The following is a 20,602-nucleotide window of genomic DNA, read 5'->3' as shown; positions in this document are numbered from 1 at the left end:
TATTACTTTCCTTTTTGAAAATGACCATAATGACACATAACTTGGAACCAGGCCTGGAAAGGCCAACTTCAGGTGACTGACGGTGGTTCTTGTACTTACCTGTTAGTCTTCCTGGCAGGTTATGATAATTACCAATATCCTACAGTAAGTCCTTTACAACTTCCCTTACTGTAGTTTCTCTCATAACGTTGTAGACTAGATATTAACATTGGTTTTATGTTATTAATGTTTTTAAACTCTTTTTTTATTTCACCTTCATTTCCTTTTATGAATCTTACTACATTTACTGTACTTTTACCTTTTTACCAGATGTTTGGCACAGATAGCCTAACTGCTTTGTACCACAAAACACTGAATGAATCAACCAACCAACCAACTACTTTAATACTGCCATTGAGATTTTTGTAAACATGCACTTTATTAGCTTGGATACTCATTTTAAAAATCTGGCATCTCTTTGTTTTAGAAAATGTTCATCTCATATCTTTCTTTAGAAGAAGGTTTTGATTATTGTGTTCTCCTTTGTAATTCTTTGGCTACAACAGAGAAGGTGACTTGATTCTCTGTGGTATGTTTCACTGTGTGACATTACTGTGGTTTTTCTCATTGTAGACTTGATGTAAACATTGGTTTAATGCTATTTATGTGTTTTTTAAATTTTGTTTTGTTTTACTTTAATTTCCTTTTAACTTTTTACCGGATGTTTGGTGAAGATAGTCTAGCAGCTTTGTGTTGTAAAACACTAAATCAATCAACCAATCAAAATTGATGAACAAAACTGTCAGTGTAAGTTTTATAAAAGTAGTCATTTTGCCAGTTTTAAATCAAACATTACAAAAGTCAAATTTACATTTTAATTAGGCATATATTTTTTTTCCTGAGGAGCTACATAAACTATATTTGTTTTCAATGCCATCTAGAATACTCATCACCAGTAAATGGGTGCTTGAAACATGTATGCAAACATGTCCAAAACAAAAAGCACAAACAGTGTGTAAGACTACATACAACTTGAACTGAAATAAAGTTAGCAAAAGATCACATTTGTTTCAATGTGTGAGAGTAAATAAATTATCATAATTTATCATAGGGCATGTGACAGGACAGATCCTGAGTAGTGTATAATTCAGGCCAACTTCATTTTAACAGATACCATTCAAGTATTCATTAAGTTATGGATAATACTGTTTACATCATTTAAAGTATTTGTCTTATCACAATGAGTAATAAGCAGTTTTAGCTATTTAAATTCAGCTTACAAAATATGAGATTGAAATTTTGTGCATGTGCATTTTGGAATGCACCAAGTGACTTAGTGAATGTGCAGTTCATGATACTGTTTAATTACGTATTTCAGGTGTTGTTCACAAGTACTCCTTGTGAATGACTGTTTTTTCATTATCTAACCTAATTTAATTTTATATAACCTAATAAGTACTTAGCTTCAAAAATTTCGCAAACCATTTCACCTTTTCTGTAATTTTTAAATTTAAACCTGAAATACAATAAAAAGTCAAAACTTGTCAAATTCTCATTATGTATTCAGTGTTAAAAGTAAGGATAAAATCTTGTGCAAAAGTGAGAGTTCAGATTTCAAAACTTTTAATTTATCTGTCATAAGATGACCTGACATGCAATACCAGAAAGTACAATAATGTGAACTCTGTACATTCATGCTCCATTTCTGAGTGGTCAAGTGTTGAACCTGTTTGCCAACTGAAGTGACAGCTTTCTATTCCAGGTGTTACAAGCCCTTCTTCCTGTAAGAAAATACAATAATTTGCCAACTAGTGAGTGGCATTGTTGTTCTAACCAGCAGCAAGCAAAGTTTCTGTTTGGTGAATGAACTTTCCAGGTCAAAACTAAAGAAATTTCAATTTGTATACATATTAACAGAGAAGGAAATATATTGTAATATTCTCTAAAAGCCTTTCGATGTGGATTCCTGTACGTGGCAAGGGACCTCCTAGAGAAGGTTCTGTTCTTACAGTTTACCTCCTCTAGGATCTAAACATCCACCTGCATGTTTGCTGTGTGTGGTAACCCATGAAGGGGAGGAGAGAATCTTGGTGGTTGAGGGATCTAACTCCAACATACCACTTTGGCCTTGAATTCCTGTAAATGGGCAGTCTTGGGGTTGGCCCCCCAGGATCAATCGGCTAGTCCATTTGGGCCAGGGTCAACTGAGTACCAGCATAGGACATCAACAGAAGGGTTGTGGACATTGTGTCTGACACTGGTGTTCGGGTATAGTGCTCACGAAACCCTGGCATTGCTGCAGTGCCCTTAAGGCACTGTAGTGTATCCCCTTGTAGGGCTCCATGGTGGGTGGGGTAAGTTGGCACCGAAAAATTTTGTATTTATTATGGATACTCCTAAAACAAAAAAATAACTGAACTTGAAACCATCAAGAAAAACCCAACTGCTGGAAAATGATCACGCATTGGTGAATCTGTACAGCCTATCTCACCACTTGAATCTGTCCTGCGATTTTTAATTTTGCATCCCTTAAGTAACAAACCTCTGGGGCAGATGTCCCCATTTTTTATTCAGAAGGGCTTACTGACTCCTCTAAATCAGTAAAAAAGCCATGTTCGGGAGACATCTTAGTGGAAACATCTTCATCACAGCATTCCAAACTCCTCCTGACATCAAAGGCCTTGGGGGACATAGCCATTGAAGTTACTCCTCATTCCACTTTGAATACTTCCAGAGGAGTCACAGTTGAAAGAGATTTAAGGACTGTCCCCGAATCGGAGATCCTCGCAGGTTTCACCAGCCAAGGTGTCACAGCAGTACGCCGAATCTTCACTCGAAAAGATAGAATTCTGGAACTAACAAATGTTCTAATGCTCACATTTACTGTACCACATCCTCCCACCACAATAAAAGCAGGATATCTGAATTTTAAGGTGCAAGCTTATATTCCAAATCCTGTACAATGTTTCCATTGTCAACGATTTGATCATTCAAAACAATCTTGCCATGGTTCCTTTACCTGTGCCCGTTGTGGTGGTAAAGACCATAATGCCACCGAATGCCAACTCGAACCACATTGTGTAAACTGTAATGGTACACATCCTTCTTATTTTACCTCTTGCCCTAAATGGGTAGAAGAAAAAGAAATACAACGACTCAAGACAGTTAACAATCTCACTTACACAGAGGCTTGAAAATTATCATAACAATCTCACTTACACAGAGGCTTGAAAATTATCATAACAATCTCACTTACACAGAGGCTTGAAAATTATCATAACAATCTCACTTACACAGAGGCTTGAAAATTATCATAACAATCTCACTTACACAGAGGGTCGAAAATTATCATAACAATCTCACTTACACAGAGGGTCGAAAATTATCATAACAATCTCACTTACACAGAGGGTCGAAAATTATCATAACAATCTCACTTACACAGAGGGTCGAAAATTATCATAACAATCTCACTTACACAGAGGCTTGAAAATTATCATAACAATCTCACTTACACAGAGGCTTGAAAATTATCATAACAATCTCACTTACACAGAGGCTTGAAAATTATCATAACAATCTCACTTACACAGAGGCTTGAAAATTATCATAACAATCTCACTTACACAGAGGCTTGAAAATTATCATAACAATCTCACTTACACAGAGGCTTGAAAATTATCATAACAATCTCACTTACACAGAGGGTCGAAAATTATCGTAACAATCTCACTTACACAGAGGGTCGAAAATTATCGTAACAATCTCACTTACACAGAGGGTCTAAAAATTATCGTTAACAATCTCACTTACACAGAGGCTTGAAAATTATCATAACAATCTCACTTACACAGAGGGTCGAAAATTATCGTAACAATCTCACTTACACAGAGGCTTGGAAATTATCATAACAATCTCACTTACACAGAGGCTTGAAAATTATCATAACAATCTCACTTACACAGAGGCTTGAAAATTATCATAACAATCTCACTTACACAGAGGCTTGAAAATTATCATAGCAATCTCACTTACACAGAGGCTTGAAAATTATCATAACAATCTCACTTACACAGAGGCTTGAAAATTATCATAGCAATCTCACTTACACAGAGGCTTGAAAATTATCATAACAATCTCACTTACACAGAGGCTCGAAAATTATCATCACCTATTCCGACCAGAACTTGTGCTGCTGTAACCTGTTCTATTATTATAATGGGAGTCCCTTACCCTATCCCCAACACAATCTTCACCAGCAAATCTTAATGAAACACTTTCCAAAATCAACACAGTTCACAAACCAGTGTCTCCTTCCATCTCTGTCCTGACCACACCTTCCAGTCATTTCCCAACTTAACATTCTTCAAGTAAAGATGTTTCCGTGGGGTCTCCCTATCTTGATACCCCAAAATTAAATAAACCATTCGTCCGTGCCCTCAATCATTAGTACGTGTACTGATAAATTCAGACCCGACCATTCGAGCTAGAGCAGGATCCATAGAGGGTGATAGACCCGCATCCAATAAAGAAAATAAAATGAGGTCATAAGCAGAAGGACTCTCTACCATTTTCTCTGAAATAATTGCACATGGCCACACTAATTCAGTGGAATTGTTGAGGTTTACAATCAAATGTGACTGACATCAAAGATCTGATTGCCTTTTATCATCCCATATATATGTCTTTAGTTTGCAGGAAACATTTCTACAGCTTACAAATACAGTTACTATTCAACACTGTTCATTATACCGGAATGACAGGCTGTGTGTAGGATGGGGACTTGGGGAAGTTGCATTGCTGGTTGATCAACATGTGCCCACCTGGTCCCTATCATTGACCACACCCTTGGAGGCTGTAGCCATCTGTGTCTCCTTGGGTTGTACCATCACTATTTGCTCTCTATACCTTACACCTGAAATGCATTATAATCAATCAGACCTTGATACCCTCATTGAGCAACTGCCTACCCCCATTTTAATCTGGGGAGATTTCAATGGGCGTAATCCCCACTGGGATGGCTCCCATATTGATATGAGATGGTGTGCCATAGAGCATATGCTCCTGAACCACAACTTTGCTCTATTCAATACTGGCTCTTAGACATATTTTCATGCACCTAGTCAGTCATTTACAGCTATAGATCTTTCTGTCTGTTCCCCTTCGCTACTCACTCACTTTTCCTGGGAGGTTGACATTAATCCACAAGGTAGTGATCATTTTCCCATCATCTTACGAGAGATTGGCCATGATTAGTTCTACTCGACCCATGTACCTTGGTGGAAGTTGGTCCAGGCCAACTGCCTTCTTTCACTACTCTCTTGGAATTGGATCCTGTCATCTTATGTAAATCATCCATATATGATTGTATAGCAGCAATAACCAACAGTATTATACAAGCTGCTTCTCGATGCATCCCTAAAACCTCAACATGTTCTGTCCTTGGTGGAATGCTGCCTGTTCTATAACACGGAAAACTCGGAAGTGTGCTTGTGATAAATTTCAAAGATGCCCCACGCTCTCAAACCGCATTGCATATCAGCAAGCCCGTGCACATGCTCGGCAAGTTAGCTATCAAAGCCAGAAGGAATCTTGGATTACACCTCCAGCATTTCTTCAACCACCAGCACAAAAGTTATATGGGATAAGATCCGGAGGGTGAGTGGAAGATAAATTTCCGCCCCCCTCTCTATCTTAATATCTGATGGCCATGAAGTTGCAGATGCACAGAGTATTGCCAATACTCTTGGGGACTTCTTCTCTCGAGTATCTAGCTCTTCAAACTTATCCCTTTCCTTTTTAGCCATTAAAACACAGGCAGAGCATCTGCCTCTTTCCTTTTCATCTGACCATTCCTATGACTACAATCACTCCCTTACACTGATGGAACTCAAACTTGCTACTCATTGGTCTGGCAATACATCAGTTGGACCTGATAATATACACTATGAGATGTTATGCCACTTTTCCCAGAACTCCCTGAGTATTCTCCTAACTGTCTTTAATTGGATATGGCAGAAAAATGTCTATCCTGATGCTTGGCTATCATACTCCCTATTCTGAAACCTGGGACTGATCCAACAATTCCCTTGAATTACCGTCCCATTGCTTTGACAAGTTGTCTCAGTAAGATCTTAGAGAGGATAATCAATGACCACCTTGTTTGGTTTCTTGAATCAAACAACCTCCTCTCACCTACTCAGTGTGGGTTCTGAAGACAACGCTCGACCATAGACCACTTAATTCACCTTGAAACATCAATCAGAGAAGCCTTTTTAAGGTGACAACATCTTGTTACTTTTTTTTTTATTTAGAAAAACTTGCAATACAACATGGAGATATGGCATCTTATGAGATCTTCACTCGTATGGATTGCGAGGAAACTTACCCTTTTTTATCCAGCAATTCTTAATGAAGTGGCGATTCCAAGTCCGTGTGGGCTCAACACATTCTCATTTTTTCCCACAGGAATTTGGAGTCCCTCAGGGCTGTATTCTGAGTGTCACACTTTTCATTATAAAGTTCAATGCCATCAGTGAACAGCTACCCCCTACAGTTGCAAACGGTCTTTTTGTTGATGACTTTCACATCTCATGTCAGTCATCAAACATGAGGTTTATCGAACTGCAATCAATTTGATAGTGAAGTGGACCATGGCAAATGGTTTTAAACTTTCACTCTCTAAAACCATTTGTATACATTTCTGTCACAAACAGAGAATCCACCCAGATCCAGAACTTCATCTTGATGATGTTGTACTTCCTGTCATCCCTGAGGCAAAGTTCTTAGGTCTTATATTTGATTGTAAATTAAATTTTATATCACACATCAAGCAACTTCATATCAAATGTCTAAAATTTTTAACATTCTCCATGTCCTCTCTTCTACTTCTTGGGGGAGCAGATTGATACTCCATGCTCAAAATTTATCTTACCCTCGTCCGATCCAAACTTGACTATGGGTCTGTGGTTTATGGTTCTTCCAGAACCACAGTACTGAAAATGTTGGATCCTGTCCATCACCAGAGCCTTTCATACTTCTCCCATGCAAAGTCTGTATGTGGAATCTCATGAACCCCCCTCTGTATATTCACCATTTGTATGCTTCTAAACTTCAATCCTTACCAAAGCATCCTAGATGGAGTTGTGTTTTCTAACCACAATGGACCACACTTTTTAATAACAGAAGATCTGCCATTGTTCCTTTTAATCTCCATATCCAGGCACAATTAGAAGATTTGGATTTATCCTTGAATAACATTGCAGTTTCTTCAAATCAGCCTATTCCACCATGACAAATAACTGTCCCCAGTTGTAACCTATCTTTGAGTCATCTGAGGAAAGCAGATACACGCACTTGGAAATATCATTCTTTCTTTGCTGAACATCTTTCATATGTTCCATCCATTCCTATATATATAGATGGTTCCAAATTGGGTGACTCAGTGGGCTCAGCCATGGTTTGTGACAGTTCGATTGTGGCACACAGACTCCTCCCTACATTTTCTGTTTTCACTGCAGAATTGTATGTCATCTCTCTTGCCTTAAATCATATTGAAATAATGCAATATACAAATTGTACAATATATACGGACTCACTCAGCTGTCTATTGGCCCTGGAATTATTCCCTGATAGTCACCACCCTCTTCTCATCAATATTGAAAACAAACTGGCCCATCTTTCTCTCTCATCTGTCTCCATCCAATTCTTTTTGATACCAGGTCATGTTGGTATTTGTGGTAATGAGCTGGCTGACAGAGGAGCAAAGTCTGTCTGTTCTGGATCTATCATCCCAGTACCCATTCCTTACATGGACTATGGTCCAGTTATCAAATCCAGACTGTACACCAGATGGCAGGCAACCTGGAATGAGCAACACAATAACAAGCTTTTTCAAATCAAACCTCTAGGTCTTTGGCTCTCTTGCTTCTGTAAGGATCAAAGAGAGGAGGTTGTTTTGGCAAGGCTAACATTGGTCACAGTTTTCAACCCACCACTTCCTTTTATCTGGAACTGCTGCACCAATGTGTGGTCTATGTGGCACTCAGATGACAATCATCCACATTTTATTATCATACCGTCGTTACGACCTGGAACGACGACACCATTTTAAAGATATGTATAAGGTGGGTATGCCGTTGAATTTGGCCCATGTTATAGGTGGCACTGCCCATCTCACTCATTTTTGTTTCATCTTTAAGAGCCATTGGTCTTTCACTCTTAATTTAAGGTTTTTTATCAGACTATATAGTGTTTTAGCATAATTTCTTTTACACATTTCAATTTTTATTTTGACTTGAACCCAGGACTAGAAAGGCCCTTCAGGTGATTGACAGCAAGGGTGTACTTCTTGCTTCAGTCTTCCTGGCAGTTCCTAATTTTACATAATTTACTTTTTACCTTAACTGCCCTATACCTATACTGTACCACATCTTGTCTGTCACACAGATAGCCTTGTAGCTTTGTGCCAATAAACACTGAATACCTACATTCTCTACAAGAAATTTAATATTTCTCTTTATTTTATGAAATGCTAATACTTCTTATTATAGTGTTTGTTCTTCACTCTACAGTGTTTTGAATGTTCTCTTTGTGTGTGTTATAGAATTGGTCACTCAACCACAAGTTTCTCTTCATTATTAATAAGAATGTACGTTTCACCTTATCGGTACTTATTCTACATGTGTTTTGCTCCCTCTGTTATACTAACAACCATTTTCATGTTTCTGCCACTGTAAGAATTTTTGACAAAAGTTGTCTTTAAGTATTGTAGCCATTGATTGTTTAATAATGTGTTATCCAGGTCATTTTGTAATATTGAATAGACATTTTTACAAGGATTATGACGTAACTGTACCATTATTTCTAGATTTGGTTTGGTTTGTGATGTATGTATAACTTTTCAAAGATGATTTGGATATTTCTCTAAAGCTAACTGTTAGTTAATCTTTAATTAAAATTATTAGTTACTAAATTGCTATATATATATAATATTGTTAGTAATTCATTTGTTTCTTTAAATTTATCTTTTAATTCTAGATACAAAGACCTTCTTGAACAACTATTGTGGAAAGCAGTCAGTTGTAAATAACCAAAAAAGGCATAATGTTTCCCTTAATGAAGTTGAATTGTACTGTAGTATTGAGTGTGACAAAGAAGTGGAAAGAAATCATCACATGGAAACATATACTGGAAAGAAAGAACACAATTGTGTGGTGTGTGGAAAACAGTTTGTAACACAGAGCAACTTAGAAATACATCTGAGGATACACAGTGGAGAGAAACCATACAGCTGTGTAGTATGTAATAAAGGATTTCGAAGCAACAGTCAGTTAAAAAAACATGAGAGAGTACATACTGAGGAGAAACCATACACTTGTGTAGTTTGTGATAAAAAATTTAGATGTAAGAGTGCACTTAATGGACATAATAAGGTGCATACTGGAGAAAAACCATATGAGTGTTTAGTTTGTGGCAAACAATTTGTAACACAGGCCAACTTAAAAATACATCTGAGGATACACACTGGAGAGAAACCTTACAACTGTGTGGTGTGTAATAAAGGATTTCAAGCAATAGTCAGTTAAAACAACATGAGAGAGTACACACTGAGGAGAAACCGTTACACTTGTGTAGTTTGTGATAAAATTTAGATGTAAGAGTGCACTTAATGGACATGAGAAGGTGCATACTGGAGAGAAACCATATGAGTGTTTAGTTTGTGGCAAACAATTTGTAACACAGGGTAATTTAAAAATACATCTGAGGATACACACTGGAGAGAAACCATACAGCTGTGTAGCGTGTAATAAAGGATTTCGAAGCAATAGCCAGTTAAAACAACATGAGAGAGTACACACTGAGGAAAAACCATACACTTGTTTAGTTTGTGATAAAAAAGTATAGATGTAAGAGTGCATTTAATGGACATGGGAAGGTGCATACTGGAGAGAAACCATATGAGTGTTTAGTTTGTGGTAAACAATTTGTAACACAAGGTAACTTGAAAATACATCAGAGGATACACACTGGAGAAAAACCATACAGTTGTACATTGTGTAATAAAACATTTAGAAGTAAAGTCAGCTTAATGAACATGAGAAGGTACACACTGGAGAGAAACCATACAGTTGTTTAGCGTGTGGAAAACACTTTTTAACAAAGAGTCACTTAAAAATGCATCTGAGAATACACACTGGAGAGAAACCTTACAGTTGTGTAATGTGTAGTAAAAGATTTCGAAGTAGCAGTCAGTTTAAAAGACATAAGAGGGCACACTCTGGTGACAAACCATATAATTGTGTTGTATGTGGAAAGAAATTTTTAACAAATACCTGCTTACAAATACATGTGAGGATACACACTGGAGAGAAACCATATAGTTGTGTGCTGTGTAATAAAGGATTTCGAAGCAATAGTCAATTAAAACAACATGAGAAGGTACATACAGGGGAAAAACCGTATGCTTGTTTAGTTTGTGATAAAAAATTTAGGAGTAAAAGTCAGCTTAGCACACATGAGAAGGTGCACACTGGAGAGAAACCGTACAGTTGTTTAGTGTGTGGTAAATTATTTGGAAGTAATAATGAACTTAAAAGACATGAAAGGATACACACTGGGGAGAAACCTTACACTTGTGTAGAGTGTGGAAAAAAATTTGTATCAAGTACATGTTTACAAGACCATGTGAGGATACACACTGGAGAAAAACCTTACACTTGTGTATCGTGTAATAAAGGATTTCGAAGCAATAATCAGTTAAAGAAACATGAAAGTGTACATACTGGGGAAAAACCATATACTTGTGTAGTTTGTGATAAAAAATTTAGGAATAAAAGTCAACTTAATGGACATGAGAAGGTTCACACTGGAGAGAAACCGTACAATTGTTTAGAGTGTAGTAAAGAATTTAGGAGTAATAATGAACTTAAAAGACATGAAAGAGTACACACTGGAGAGAAACCTTACAGTTGTTTAGAGTGTGGTAAAGAATATGGAAGAAGTAGTCAACTTAAAACTCATCAAAGGACACATACTGGAGAGAAACCATATAATTGTTTAGTGTGTGGGAAAACATTTGCAAGAAATAATTATCTAAGGGTTCACCAAAGGATACACACCGGAGAGAAACCATACAGTTGTGTAGAATGTGGTAAGAAATTTGGAAGTAATGACAAACTTAAAGCACATAAAAGGATACACACTGGGGAGAAACCATACAATTGTGCAGATTGTGGCAAAAAGTATGCAAGAAGTAACCAACTTAAAGCACATAGATGGACACATACTGGTGAGAAACCATACAGATGTATAGTGTGTGGCACACCGTTTCAAAGTAGATATCATCTAAAAATTCACAAAGGAATACACACTGGTTAAAGCCACACTGCTGCCTAGTTTGTGGTAAAGAGTTTTGAAGTAACGATAACATTAAAATCCAGTAGAGTACACAGTGGGAACAAACTGTAGATTTATGTATATTAATGAATTTGGAAAAAATAGCCAAAGAAAACATGTTAACACATACAGAGTGGAAACTGTAGAGGTATATTTAGTGTGTGGTAAATAATTTGGAATAAGTAATGACCAAGAAGATATGATGATACATTGTAAAGAAACTTTACACTTGTGTAATGTGTGGTAAAGAACTTGCAACAAATAATGACCAAAGAAGATGTAAAAATGCTTTGTTGTGTGAGAGGAATCTATATTTAAAAGCCACTCTTTGTTCATAACACTTCTTTTGTTGGTAATATTCAAAGCAACTCAATGGCTAGTCTGAAGCACACTTCTTTTGTTCAAATCCCAGTGAAATCTGGATTTTTATTTTTTGTAAGATATTAAGTCATCATACTGTTACAAAATTAGGATAAATCAGAATACCATGACAGTTTCATTTAGGGTTTTGGATTATTTCTTAAGATTTAAATACAAAGACTAGACGTTATAGTGGTTATTGTACTCAATTATCATGTGGAAATCATGTTACAATCCCAGTCAAGTTGGAATGATGTTTTTATTATATTTATATAAATATATTTATTATCATATTCAGAGCAAGTTCTTTAAATATTAAGAAAATGTGAATATTATTTTAGATAAATCAAGGTTCATATCGTTGTCTGTCTTTGTGAAAGCAAAGCTTACAGTCTGATAGATATGGCCACAACACATTATTGATGTTTTTTAAGTTAGGGAAGAGATTTTTAAAATTTATTCACAATTTTTATAAAAATTTGTTTTGATTTTTGCCTGGTTTAAAACTTTATTAAGAAGTACATTTGAACATAATATATACAAGTCAAAATTCTAATCAAGAACAACTACTCGTGGGTTCAACTGCCTATTTTTATGATGTATAAAAATTATGCTAATTTTAGTCTAGCTCCACATTAATTTTTACAACAGAATGATAATTTGTTTGCTTTTTATTGGTTGTTTGTGGATCTGATAGGAACAGCCATGCAATTGTTTAAACTATATTTCCACATTTAATCTCAAACCCTAAACTACATTCTTAAAACATTTAATTAGAGTTAATATTCCACAGGAAAATTAATCTGCATTTATAGTCTTATGATGGGCATATAAGTAGCGGGTATATAATTATCATATTAAAATAATAAAAGTCTATACAAGTGGCAGAAAACTACAAATTTCTGAAATAAAAAAGTAGTGCCCTGTTTTGTGAAACACAAGTGAAAATAATAATAAAAAAAACAATTCTGACAAGGTACCTTACCTCTCTTGTATACATAACTATTATTGTTCAGTGCTGCCCTCTATTCGCAATTTTTTATGCATGACACAAGCTTAGACTTCCACATACCCCTTATGCAAATTATCATGCAACAAACCTTCACTAATAAACTTGTCCCCAACACATACACGTGATGCAACTCCCTCTACTCTTTATTTTAATTAATTCTTACTTGTTATCATGCAACAAACCTTCACTAATAAACTTGTCCCCAACACATACACGTGATGCAACTCCCTCTACTCTTTATTTTAATTAATTCTTACTTGTTTGGCAGTACAATGTTCAGATTTTATTTAGTGCTCTCTTCAAATTTTGTATTTTCATATCTGTTTTTCAGTTTCCTACTTATTTTACGGTTGTTATTTGTACCTCATTTAATTGCAGTATTTAATTTTCTGCCAGTTATGGAACTTAAACATTTTTCAATGCTTTTCTTTCTTCACCAACAGAGATTGGTTTTCAGTTGCATTATAAATTCTGAAGTGCAAGTTAGCACGTGGGAAGTTGTATTCACTACTAGCACATTTACTTGGGCTTCTGGACTTTGAAATTATCTGTAATTATTCATCAAGATACTGGTCTTTTTCAAGCCAACCTTTTTCTCTTTATGTTGTCCAACTTCTGAACAACCTTCTCTCTCGTCTCATGCTGCTGAATTAGGGACTGTTTGCATGGATGGCTCTCGTGAAATTTGTATACAATTAATCTAGTTGAACCTGTTCAGGATGATGAAGCATTTGACAGTTTTTTCTTCTACCTGAATTTGCTGTTTTCGTCTTAAGTTCTTACAGTGTATTCCGTTAGGTCTAATGTGGCTTCTTTGTCTGTTCTGATTTATCCCTTTTGATTTCCTGTATTTTTCTACCTTCATTGTTAGGTGATACTCCTTCCCTTGAGTATTTTGTTTCTGCCATTGCCTGATATTGGGGTTCATGGTGGTTATTTTGTACCTCAGTTACATAATGGTGTGGATATGCCTCACCCTTTGTGGGCTTTAACTAACCATCAGACCAATTTCCCATTCCTTAATCCTCAGTAACTAGGATTCATTTTACCCAATTTGGTGGTTCTGGGTATATCTTAATTCTCTTATTCTGCTTTCCTCTGCCCAATTTTATTGTCTTTGATTTACCCTCATGTTTATTTTATGGTACTTGTCTTCCATATGCCTTGTCTCTGAAACAGTTCACTAGGACTCTTATATTTTTTCTGAGGCTGTATTTGTGTAATGACATCCTTGTTGGTATATTTGTGAACACTGGCTCTTTTGTGGAGAAATATGGTTTTGTTTCATGTTCATTTACCATCTCCTTACACCTGGCCCATTTTTGGAATCTCTTGGTGTTTGGAGATCTTCCAGCAACTTTGGAATCTCGAGTGTAATCTGTGAGACAACAGTCAATTTCTCCCTTTCTGATTGATCACTTGTTTTGTAAAAAGCTTCAACCATCCCTTATTTCAATTTTAAAACTTTACCTATCCCTTCCACTATGGGATATTTTTATTGTTTTATTTGATGCTTAGTGTTATGCCACTAACTATATCAGTGATTACCCTATAGGCTCCAATCTTGCAGGGGCTTGTTTGCCTCAGTTTGTTTTTTCATCCAGGGGAAGACTTTGCCAGCAATCTGTGGGTCCTTCAGGTTTTATCCAAGGGATTTGTCATCCATTTCCTTTCTGTTACCTCAGGATCTGTCTGAGGTAGTACATTATCTTCTGTTACGTCAGGATCTGTCTGAGGTAGTACATTATCTTCTCTCTTAGATTACCATTGAATCTGTGGCTTACTCTTCTTTGGGTTTTTTTTCAGGCTGTTTGTTTTCTCCAAGGAAACTAGCAACTGACTGCTTGTGATTGATCTGTCACACCTTAATCACTTCTTAATGCTATTTCATTTTACTGTGGAATAATTTCTCACTTTCAAGTGGGCCTTTTCTCCTAGTTTATGAATAACCAAGATAAACATCTTGAATGTTTATTTCCCTATTCCCATACCACAGTAGACAGGACACAACCTTTCATTTGTTCATCACTGGGTGGTTTATCCATTTCAGGCTTGCTAGAGCATCATATGTCTTTTGTTAGGTGGCACGTCTATTTATGGTTTGCCACATAAAATTTGAATATATATATTAAAATATATATATATATAAGTTTGTTACATGTGGTAGAGGTTTAGGAAGAAAGCTGTTTAAAATACATCAAAGGGGGAAGTAGCTATACAGTTATATACTGGAGATAAACCCTAAAATTTTGTTGTATGACATAAACAATTGATATTTAAACCAGACATAGGTAGATTAGAAATCATACAATCATAACGACTGTGGTAAGGTGGACCTGTCGTGGCTAGTGTGCTCAACTTGTAATCTGACGGTCGGGGTTCGAATCCCAATCGCACCAAACATGCTCACTCTTTCAGGCATGGGGGCACTATAAAATGGTGGTCAGTCCTACTATTTGTTGGTAAAAGAATATTCCAAGAATTGGCAGCGAGTGGTGAAGACTAGCTGCATTTTCTCTAGTTTTGCACTGCTAAATTAGGAACAGCTCGTGCAAAATTAAAAAAACATTGTGGTAGGGATTTAACCTTTTAAAAAGTAATATAATTTTCCATGGTGTAGGTAAGTTTTCTGTAATGAAGTATATTATATTGAGACATTACAAAAGGAGAATCACAGGTTAACAATTAGAAATAATGCTTGTAATATGTATTGTATGATTGTAGAAACTTTAGTTAGAATAAAATATGCAAAAAATGTAATATAGATTGGAAACTATGGCAACTAACAATCTGAATGTTTGACTTGCACAGGGGAAACACCATTACAAGTGTAGTGTTTGTGATGGTGATTTACACAGTCAGTTTAACATCAGACCATCTTCTGGTGAGATAATATTACATTATGTAGTATGTTGTAAAGAGTTCAACAAAAACTAAAAATTACATCTAAGAAGCCATAAAGTGAGTACAATTCCTCATCTTCTGACCAGAACTACACAGAAGGTGCACGTAACATCAACCTCTGGAACTCACTACATGGAGGTGGAACACCACTGTCCTGTTCTATAGTTAATGGAAGCAAACACATTCATAAGAAACTCTCCAAGGTTCACCACCACAGCAGCTCATAACTGGAAAATTTTGAGGACACCCATAGTTCACTACGAGAACAAGGGGATAAAATGCAGTGAAGAGTCCAAAGGAATGCCAACATGGGGGAGAGTGCAGTGGATTACCATAAAAATTATATTGAAAATTAGACCACTCCAGATTTATTCAGTCAAAGAGATGGCAGTGATGGGCAACTATTTCATTGACTAGTATAGTTATAATTTGGGAAGAAAAATAGAGAGAGAAATATGTCAAAGTAGTTGATGATCCCAAATTATAAGGGTAGAAGAAAAAATGTCACACACAGATGAAAGGTGGAAACAAGAACCACTGAAATAGATAAAAAATACTTACTGGACATAGTAATCTGTCTGAAGCAGACTAGGAATAAAGGTAGTAAACAGATGAAAGAGAAAACGGTGAGAAGAAAGAATGACCCTCAAGAGCTGCCAAAGTTTTGGGTAAAAAAATCACCACACAATAAGGAAGTAAACAAATCTGGAAGGAATGTAAATGGAACTTGCTCATCCTGTTTTGACTGGGAAAATTCACTGCCAGGATTTCAAGATGATAAACTAGAGACCAAAAATGAGCTAACTTGGTGTTGGAGTAAAGTGGCAAAAGAATCCAGATGAAAAGTCCTTCATAGATTGCACAGCCACCTGAAAACCCGAGTGTTGAAAAATCACTCTGTGGGACAGACCTGGTCAGGACTTGAAAAATGATCCACTACAAGGTGAAAAGCACTCCGAATATAACATACACAAAAATATTTATCTGTAGCATAAGGACCCAGTAAAGGAGATCCAGTGTTTGACATCAAAAGGAACAGGTACCCCTATAGTGACTGAAACAAGTCACAATGGTGGAATCATTAGAATGGAGCAGTGGAAAAAATGAACCAAAGCACCTTGTGATGCCAGAATATCCAAAATATTGATATGATAAGACATTACAATATGAGGCCATTGCACAGAATCCTCTTGCTGAAGGACAAGAAGAAAATGCATAGAGAACTGAAAACTGTTAATCAGAGAAGTGGAGAATGGGGGGCCCAAATGAGAGTGTGTGGAAAAATACATCCAAGTAGATACGATAATGGGTAGGTAAAAGTAAACTTTACAAAGCCAAGAATCCAACCAACACTAACAGCTACTGTCAACAACAAATGTGCATGTTGAGAAGGCCTCTAGTCCAAAATGAGTTAACAGGAGCCACTTGTCCATGTAGAGGTGTAAACACAACATTAGAGCATACAGAAGCTGAGCAAAAGTTGTGATAATCCAGTAAAATGCATACACTGTTGAGGTACGCCTAAAAGGCTAATTGCAAAACTGACACATAATCATATAGAGGACAAACTGCAAATTGATGAGAAATATGAATATATATATATATATAGATAGGTATTTAAGATGTCTACCTTGGTTACCTATAGTTCTGGAGAAAAAAAACTTGAGTATGATAAAAGACCCCATGGAAAATTGGGAGAGAATCAAACATTGGTTGAGACAGGATAGATTGGCCTCAGGACAAAAACTTGGAACAAAAGCCTAGAGAAAGCCACCTGATGGGTGTGGTAGCTCTCTGGGAAAGAAGAGTCAGCACAACCTTGAATAGACTTAAGACAGGTAGATAGATCTTGAGTTAATAGAAAGGAAATTGGTAGAGGAAACAAAGGTGGGGAAGGAAAAGTATGAAATTTTATTCTGACCAAACATGGATCACCCAAGAACGAGTAATGAATAGCCACACAGGAGAATCAAATTAGTCAAACATACCCCCATCTAATCAAAAGCTAGCTGAAAGTCACTGAAACTGTTGCTGACAATGAACCTCATTTTGAGATATGTGGCTAAATTTTAAACCCCTAGTAGTTGGAACAAGTAAGGATAGGAGGGTGCAGAATAAGAAACAGTTATGGGAGAGATGACATTAGAGTGAGAATATGAGTAAGAAAAGGGTCGAATATTGACTGAGTTCATGCATGATTCCATCATTAAATATCTTCTTTCTGATACGTTTGCAAGTTTGAGCTGCATTGTAATCAACATCTGGTAGTATTTCGTTTGCAACTGCTTCAAATCTTTCAAAGTCATTCCTTAAAGTGCATAGTTGGTCAGCTAATGACCTATACAGATCTGCACATTTTTAAGTTCACATCCTCATTTTGCAGAACTTGACTTGCTTTATGAAACTTTTGCAAAATCTTGTCCACATGATCAACATAAAAATCAATTCTAGCTCTTTCATCTTATTTGTAATATTGTCTGCTTCTCTTTTAGTGTTTCCCTTTTGTGACTAGTCTTCAACTAGACATTCTAAAGCTTCCAAAATATTAAAGAAAGACTTCAAAATTGCTGTTGTTGCAATAGCGTGTGCCTCTTGTCTGGTATCAAAGAAGGATTTTAACACACTTTTATTTCCAAGACGAGCTTTAAGAATTTTCCACCAGCTCATTGAGGCTGAAAGAAAACATATAGAGCAATTGCATACTAGAGAAAAACTGCCACTTGACAGCAGTTAACAGCACTTTGGCCTACCAGATGTAGTGAATGGGCTGCACAGGGCACATATATGACAAACTTATTTACTCCTAAAATCATTTGCTGCATCCCCTCATAATGCCCAGATTGCTACATCCCCTTATAATGCCCAGACATGTTAGCAGCATTGCCGTAAGACTGACTCCTACATTTTCAAAAATTAAAGTTTGCAAACTGCACATAAGTACTGCAATACCTAGTTTGCCATTTTGTCACCGGTATGGCTTTTCAGTTACAGAAAGGTTAAAAATCGTTCAGTAGGCTTCTCATCTTTAAAATATCAAAGTACAATACTTAACTGATCTATATGTGATAGATCCAGCACTGAGTCAACTGACAAGTTAAAATAACCAGAATAATTTACTTCATCAACAATGAGCACATGGACCTTCTATACCATTGGTTCAATGAGTTCTTCACAGGTGGTTTTGGACAAGTAAGAAGGATTTCCTTTTCCAGAATTTCAATATTTCGAAATGTACCCTGCTAAAAATGGATCATACTGACGAGCTCAAGCAGCCACGTCTGTGTACACATCTGTCACTATTTCATTTGACTTGTGTTTATGTGGTATATTTTTATTTTTCTGTATATGTGACTGAATAAAGCAGTAAAACAAAACAGTTCCACTGACTATAATTTCTTATAAATAGCCACAACAGAGGGAATGATTGAGAAAAATATTTCATCTTTAAGGTCAGACATCATAACATATGATCATGTTTTACCTGAAGTCTTATCAACATTTTGTACTGCTCTTTACAGTAATCTTTAGTAAATCAATGACTTCTCACTTCAGTACATAGTTTTGTAGTTTCTCGAAACTTAAGTCACTCACCGAGCCAAACAAAACGTTTTTTTTAACAATGCAGAGTAAAGTCGCACACAGCAGATAAGGACAATTGCAAAAAAAATCGACTAATGTTGAAATGTGCCAATGAAAGAGTTAAGGGCATGATAGCTAGGGGAAGAACTGTGGTTTCTCCCTTCCCTTCGTGCCCTAAGCACGTGCTTATTTTGCTTAATGGTTAATTCTGGTCTGCATGGGAGACTTAGTTGAACAACATTGATCTGGGGTACATGGGAATTCAAGACTTATGGTATGTGAAAAAATATACACATAGAGAATGGCTCTACATATGAATAGAGATAATGTACCAAATCAGAAGTACAAGAGGGCATTTGATTCTCTGGTTGAACTTCTTTTAAATATTTAGATGGCTGAATAAAAATTCAGGTGTTCCAGTCATTAACCTGGAACAGTTGTACCGAGGAAGTCACTGCCAATTGCAACAGTGCATTCAATGACTGTTATCTAGTTGTTCACTGGAGAGGACCAAAATTTAAAGAGGAGGGGATTCCACGATAAATGATGACCTTTATTAAACCAGATATCTATTAGCCATAGTATGATATAAAATGACTTGCTCCAGTGATGTTTGAAGGGCATTGTCAGATTTTACCAAAATGTATCTATGACGTATTAACCTTTTGTTAACAAATATGTTGTGTGGCCAAGGAAATTAAAGAATGTAGAAGAGAACTAACAAGGAGATGCACTTGACAAATGAAAATAAATCTAGTAATGAATACAAAAGCAACAGTCTTTCATCACGTTTACAGCAAGGAGACAACTTTTTATATAAGAATAATGTTATAAGAAAACAAAAACCTTGTGGGTTAAAAGCTTGAAAGTAATGCATGAAATAAAACTATACAAACAAAGAGGATATGAACCCTTGCATCAAATAATATCACTCGGTGAGATATATCAATTAATGTGAGGAAATAGGATATAGAATTATGTAAAAAAAACGACAGAAATAAATATAAAGACATATGGGAACGTAAGTGATCAGGCTATTGAAAAAGAAATAAAAAAATATCAAATAAAACTGACAAGCTTCTTGTAAGTGTAAGGTGAGGATTCTTTGTTTATTGAATTTTGCACAAAGATACACAAGGGCTACCTGCCTAGCCATCCCTAATTTAGCAGTGTAAGATTAGAGGGAAGGCATCTAGTCATCACCAAATCTTGGGTTACTCTTTTGCCAACGAATAGTGTTATTGACCATAACATTAAGACACCCCACGACTGAAAGGGCATATTTGTTGTGACGGGGATTCAAAGCTGCGACCCACAGATTGCGAGTCTAGTGCCCTAACCACCTGGCTACGCCGTGCCAAAAAGGGAAAA

The 20,602-nt window shown here is 36.3% G+C and overlaps 1 protein-coding gene across 1 annotated transcript; it reads left to right on the top strand.

The window, feature by feature from the left end:
• Positions 1-19,026, top strand: LOC143233693 (uncharacterized). Its single transcript, XM_076470202.1, has 3 exons — positions 1-144; positions 9,019-9,557; positions 10,066-19,026. The coding sequence occupies exons 2-3, from the start codon at positions 9,156-9,158 to the stop codon at positions 11,356-11,358; spliced, it is 1,695 nt and encodes a 564-aa protein (XP_076326317.1). The 5' UTR covers positions 1-144; positions 9,019-9,155; the 3' UTR covers positions 11,359-19,026.
• Positions 19,027-20,602: the final 1,576 nt, after the last annotated feature.

The sequence above is a fragment of the Tachypleus tridentatus genome, chromosome 1 (assembly GCF_004210375.1).
Source record: "Tachypleus tridentatus isolate NWPU-2018 chromosome 1, ASM421037v1, whole genome shotgun sequence".
In the NCBI taxonomy this organism is placed as follows: domain Eukaryota; kingdom Metazoa; phylum Arthropoda; class Merostomata; order Xiphosura; family Limulidae; genus Tachypleus; species Tachypleus tridentatus.
This window is presented reverse-complemented; position numbering and strand designations above follow the sequence as displayed.

Excerpts from the sequence above, each read along its gene's own strand:
- LOC143233693 (XM_076470202.1), top strand. The coding sequence starts at position 9,156 with ATGGAAACATATACTGGAAAGAAAGAACACAATTGTGTGGTGTGTGGA. Across the intron at positions 9,558-10,065 it reads ATAAAGGATTTCAAGCAATA|CTTAATGAACATGAGAAGGT; the intron begins GTCAGTTAAAAC and ends AAGTAAAGTCAG.